Here is a 6,396-nt window from a genome sequence, read left to right on the forward strand (position 1 = left end):
GACAAACACATAGTGGTTTCCCAGTGATTGTTGGATCAGTAAAGGAGTGAATAAAGAGCACTTACAAATTATAAAGAAAATTCAGGTAATGACAACCAGTGTTACCACTTTCATCGCAGTGGTTGATGCTTATACTCAAGGCAGGTGTTGGGCTGCCTTGGGTAGAACAGCACTTTGCCAAGTCCTTTGTCTTTACCTTCTCTTTTAGTCCTTTTCTCTTTATGCCTATGTCCTTCATTTAATTCCAGTTATTATTCCTTATGTGCCTTTGCCCCCATCCCAAGTCTGGTTTTACCCTGCAGAACAACCTCTTTACCTTCCCCAGGATCTTATTTCCTTTCCCAACCATCCAGAGGAAAATCTGCTAATAAAGCAGCATTAGATAGAGAAAGGACAGGGTCTAGGCACATCTGCTCAACAGATGCTAATTCTTTTAGCCCGTTTCCCCAGAGGGAAAAATTGTAGCCAGCAACCGACAGCTTATTTTAATAGAGAATTTTTGGAAAAGGAACAATAGACTGAGTCTCTTGTGGAAACTTTCAGACCAAAAGTTAGACACTGATTGGGTAGAACAGAAATATTTTGGGTGGAGAACCATTAGAAGACCCTCAAGTCTTACTGTGTGGTTATCACCAATTCAGCCCTCATTTAGGCAGCTTGTACAACACTCTCTTCAAAAGGCTGGGGGACCTACTTGAAAGTAATTTCACAAATAGTGATTGGGACCTGCTCCACACCTGGTAATGTGCTAGGCTACTGTTCACTGTCCTTCATTAACTGCTTTTGGTGTTATCCTCAATGACTTCATCTTTCTTTATGAAGGTCATACTATTCGTGTGTCAGCAAATTTCCAAATTAATATCTAGCTGTGTTTCAGCTTTCCTGTTGTAATAAAATACCTGAGAAAATCAACTTAATGGAGGAAAGATTTGTTTGGGCTCACGATTTCTGAGGGTTCAGTCCATGGTCTGTCTTTAGGCAGAAATATGGCAAAAGGATGAGTGGAGGAAAACTGTTCCCCTCACAGAAGCCAAGAAGCAGAGACAGAAAGGCAGTACTAGTGTTTCTAAGCTCTAGAGTCATATTTTCAGAAGCTTTTCTGCATTGGGGTGTCCAGCTGGCTTCTCAAATTCAATGAACTTAACTCATTCTGAACTACATAGTGAGACCCTGTCTCAACAAAAAAAGTGAGCAAAAACAGCTATGAGCTGTTCATAACATTAAAAAATCATAATGGCCTAAATATCTCATAATAGGAAATACTTAAATAAATTAGTGTACATCCAAAAAATACTACACAGTCATTACAACTGTTGTAGGTTAGCATTAATGTTGTCCATGAGATAGTTTTAAATTGAAAAAAATCAAGTTAGCAAATAATTATGATGTAATTTTTGGCTGCCTTACCTGGAATATGAATACAGCTAGTGGGGGCTGTCTGTGGACACTCCTTCTCCCCCAAGATGGTTTTAATTTGTTGATCTACACTGTGGCTTTTGTTCTAGTGAGAAGAGGCACAGTTGGTAGAAAGGTGAGAGGGGGGAAGGATATGGTGAGTGCAATAAGAATCTATATCCTGCCTGACTTTGCATCCCGTGTTGAACTCCTACACTTTGTGAATATTATAATTCTGGGCAAAAGAGTAGGAGGAAACAGCCACAGAACAGGTCAGGAAAGATTCGATTACACAGAGATGAATCCTAAGGTGATATCAGAGTCTAGCACAAGGCTGTGGAGAAAGTAGTTCTCTCCCCCTGTACAGTGGAGGCTTCTCATCATCCACCAATATCTCCTCAGCCTTTTTTTGAAACAGGGTCTCACTATGCAGTTCAGGCTGACCCTGAACTCACTATGTAGCCTGGACTGGTCTTGAACTAATGGCAATCCTCCTGCCTTAGCCTCCTGAGTGCTGGGATTACAGGCACGTGACACACACCCTGCCTCCTCACCCCTTCTTGTATTAGTACAAATTTAACTATGCACTTAGGCAACCAGACTGTTTCACAAATCCCACCGTAGATACATGCATGTTTGTAACTAGAGGGAACAAGAATATGACTGTTAGTGGATCCCACTGATTCTGACTGCCACTCAAGAGCCAATGACTATGGGATGAGTTGTTGGGAAAGGATAAGGATTTATTCGGGAAACCAGCAAACCAAAGAAGGTGGGAGGCTACTACTAACAGAGACCACCTTAGGGAACTCTGAGTATAAAATAAGTCTGTAGGGAGGGAAAGAGGGAACAGAGGGCAATGAGCAAGAAGACTAAATGGGGAGAGAGGTCTTTACCATCCAGGGCTTGGTTCTCTCTCTCTGTCTCTGGAATATCCTTGAGATAAACAATTGACTTTTGTTTTTGTTTGTTTGGGGTTTTTTTTTGTTTTGTTTTTTGTTTTTTCCTGGTACCGGGAATCGAACTGAGGACCTTGCATTTGCTAGGCAGGCGCTGTGCCCTTTGAGCTAAATCCCCCGTCCCCGTATTTTTTTTTTTTTTTAACAGTTGACTTTCATCTCCTAGGCCAGTCTCTATACTTTTTGGTAAACACATTATTTCCCTCCAAATTAAACACTGTCTTACATCTAAGTAAAGAACAAGATTAGCAAATCCTTGGTCTATACTTTGATGTCACCTGAAAGCCACCAGATGTACCAGGTCTATAAACCTAGAGAAAAGTTAGTAATTAGAAAGGGTAAAAACTCATGTCTTTTTAATTCCTTGGCCAGTACTTGCTAGCCTTGCAGTTAATCATCAAGATATAAAGACATCTTTTGCCAGGGAACAGGAGTGATGGTGAAGGTCACCAGTTTTAACCGTTTAGGCAGCTTCGGTCACAGGTGTCACCTGTAGCCCAGCTAGTGGGAGACTCATAGTATATTGTTCAGCTGCATGACCTCAAAAACTGAGTGAATTCTGACATCAACTAGAAACCAGGGAAGCTGGACGGTTTAATCTCATTTCCTCATGGTGGAAACAGGAGCAGCCACCTTGGAATAAGGAATGCAAGGCAGGCTCAGATGCTGTTGGAATTCATAAGATAAAAGGAGTCTGGGAGACTGTCACAGGACTGAGCAGCCTAGACTTTCTTTTCCTGTCTCTCTGTCCTAGGAACTGAACCCAAGGTCTCACACATACTAAGCAATGTAGGGAGCAGCTGAAGCTGGAAATTGATCACATGTGTGAGGGCAAGGCAAAGACGGTTGGGTCAGAGAACAAAGAACACCCAATGCAAGCCACATGATCAAGCTGTTTCAATCCAGAGAACACCAGGCCTCAGATAATCCAAGCAATCAGTTGCTAGGCAGAGCTGTGTCACATGACACTAACTTTTACAAATGTATAAATAAACATCTCTACAGTAATTGTTCAGTTCCTTTCCTCCCATCTGGAGAGAGAGGGCTCCACTTGACCTCAGCTTTTGTCTCTTATCTATACTTTCCCCATCCCCTCACTGCCTACCCTCCAACCCCAAGAGCTGTGTGGGACACAGCAAGGCAGGTGTTCTACTGAAACAGTTAATTCTGTACAAACTGAGTTCATGGCCTTGCAATGTCAATGAATGAAGTTTTGAACCAAAAGGAGATTAGAAGAATTTTTATTGAAAATAAAAAGGAAAAAAGACTCCTCGTTTTCTCAGGAGAGAAATCTGAAAAGTGAAATTTCCACATGGCCCCTTGTTCCAGAATTTTTTAGGGATGAATGGAGCACAGGCATTGCTTAATTGTTTAGTGGTCACCTATCATAGGTGGCTCTGTAGATTTAAAATGACAATATTGGAAGTTAGGCTCTCTAAACAAGCTACTCAGCATGTAGGGTTTAAAGCACACTGAGATTTTAAAGGAAAACTAGTTATTTTTCATTTTAAATTCCTTGAAACTCAGGAGCTTGGTAGAAAGGGGCTGCAAGTCCTTTAGTAGGTAGTGGTTTGCAATCTATGTTGCATGAGGAAGTTCATTCTTGGTCCAATTTTAATTCTTATCAATAAGGCTGATCACCCAACTCAATCTCAGGCCCCTTTCCTAGCTAGATGGCTTATTCATAAGACAATGAAACTATTTTTTTTACACCACCATGAGCTACATTCCCAGCCCTTCTTCATTTGTTTATCTATTCTTGGTTCTGGGGATTGAACCCAGTGCCTTCACATTGAGCTACATCCCCAATCCTATTTTAATTTTTAATTTTGAGAATTTTGAGACTAGATCTTGCTAAGTCTTTAAGTTGCTCAGGCTGGGGTTCAAATTTGGGATTCTCCTGCTTCAGCCTTTCAGAGTGCTAGGATTACAGGCATGTGCCATCATGTCCAGTTTAAATTTTTAAAAATTAGGAATCAGGGTCCCTAATGTTCTCAGCTTTGAACTTGTGATCCTCCTGCCTCAACCTCCCAAATGTCTAGTATGACAGGTTTGTGACACCATGCCCCACCCAGCCTAGATTTTTATATGAGAAATGAACTCCTAAGTCATTATTTTGGGATGGCAAACCAAGTTTATATGTTAACTCATTTTGCATATTCATTTCTGCTTTGGTGGCAGAATGGCGACACCTAGGGTGCAACATAAACACTGCTGTTCTCATAATGAATAGGAAAGTAAGGAATTTTAAAATAACATCATAAGGGCAGGTTGTGAATAGGAAGGCCATAACAGGTAAGAAAGAAGTGAAGTCACAGCTGACTGTTGTGAGCATGTGAGCGCTCCTGTTTACCTATTGCTATAGAACACACTATTTCCTCATAAACTTGGGCAAGAGATGCCTGTTCTCTGAAGGCTTGCTCCCTCCCTTGGTTCAGGCTTCCAAGCATGAACCCACTTTGTTCCTCATCCTAACCTGAGCGTCATCTAGTATCACTTCTGCTGCATTCTATTCATTACAAGCATTACCCTAAGGTTAGTCTATGTCCAAGAGAAAGTGAAGTTATGTCCACTTTTCCATGGGAGAAATATCATATAATTTTAAGGCATGTTTTAAGGACACTACAATGAGGATTATTAGAATTTATTTATTTATTTAGAAGCAGCATCTCCATATGTAGTTAAAGCAGGCCTTGAATTTACCATGTAGCCCAAGCTGGTCTCAAATTCACAATGACCCTGTAGCCTCAGCCTCTCAAGAGCTGGGATTACAGGTATGTGCCACCTTGCCTATCAGATATGGTTTAACAAACATTAATTATCACATAAAATAGTATTGCATGAGGAAAGACACTAGCCAGTATAATATTTGGTCATACGATTATAGTAGCTACATGGGAACCTTGAAAAAGTAGGTATTCTGGGCATCCGCCATGTAGAGCAGAACATTCTACTACTGTATAAAAAGGGAGAATGGATATTGGGTGACAGCTAGACGTGTCCATAACAAACACTAAATATCATTTATGTCTTCTCCCCTGAAACTGAAAATAGCTAGGTAAGGAGTAATTTCTAGCTAGTGTTTAAACTGTCCTATCTCAGCGTAGTGCTTGGGCGCTAACCTTTCACAAAAAATATTCACAGTAAAGAGTTATCACAAAGCGAGAATCGGACCTTAGAGCTCTGTGCTCAACCCTGAAGACAATGCTTTCTGACACTTTTACATCTTTTACTCTTACGAAAATCTAGAATCTCAGCCACCATTTCACCCTTCAGTTTGCTCCACAGGACAAGTGTGTTTCCCTACTGAGGAAAATGTTTTCTATAGACTGCCATTACTTAGAGCAGGATGTTGGTGATGCAAGTCTGCGGCCCCATACCTTACATGCTATTTAGTTTGAGGGGAGCGATTACAAAGCAGTAGTTAAGACCAAAGGCTTTGTCCTCAGAGCTGCTGTTATCCCACCCTTTCGAGACCCTGGAGGTATTGTTTCTTGAACCTGTGGTTGTCCTACAGTGAAACACTGCCTAAGGAAAGTGCTAGCGCACTTGCCAGGCGCAACCAAGAGCTTGTCGACTTGCCAGGCTTTACTCTCTGCCGCTTGCAATGAGCAAACCATAGTTCTGTTTATCTCGTCTTCCAAGTGTAAAATTACACTGCAACTCCAGATATTTTGACAGCGTCTCTCAAAATGGTCCCGCAACACTCCACTGCCGCAAAGCACTGCGCTCTTTAGGGCAGCGCACGACGCCGCCGCGCGTAGCCAGGCCGACCAGTCGCGCCGCTCCAGGGCGGTGTCGTAAATAGCGTTTGCGCATGCGCAGGGCGGGGAGACCTTGGAAAGGTGCTGGTGGCGTGTAACGGAGGTGAAAGCGCTGGTGAAAGGGAACGTACTGAGGGAAAATGCAGAGCTGGAGTCGTGTGTACTGTTCCTTGGCCAAGGTGAGGCCCTACTGCTTCGGGCCGCGGTGAGCCCAAGACACCGGCAGCCGCTCGGGGGCTCCGGGCGCGGCCTGCAGTTGGGGGCGGGCGGGCCCGCGG

The 6,396-nt window shown here is 42.7% G+C and overlaps 1 protein-coding gene across 1 annotated transcript in view; it reads left to right on the forward strand.

Annotated features, from left to right (window-relative positions):
• Window positions 1-6,157: 6,157 nt before the first annotated feature.
• Dld (dihydrolipoamide dehydrogenase) overlaps window positions 6,158-6,396 on the forward strand; it is a 25,581-nt gene continuing 25,342 nt past the window's right edge. Inside the window, exon 1 of the mRNA XM_005377291.2 lies at window positions 6,158-6,297. Within this exon, the coding sequence (XP_005377348.1) occupies window positions 6,259-6,297 (39 nt within the window). The 5' untranslated portion in view covers window positions 6,158-6,258. The remainder of the gene's footprint in view (window positions 6,298-6,396) is intronic.

The sequence above is a fragment of the Chinchilla lanigera genome, unplaced genomic scaffold (genome assembly GCF_000276665.1).
Source record: "Chinchilla lanigera isolate Chin_1 unplaced genomic scaffold, ChiLan1.0 scaffold00009, whole genome shotgun sequence".
Lineage (NCBI taxonomy): Eukaryota > Metazoa > Chordata > Mammalia > Rodentia > Chinchillidae > Chinchilla > Chinchilla lanigera.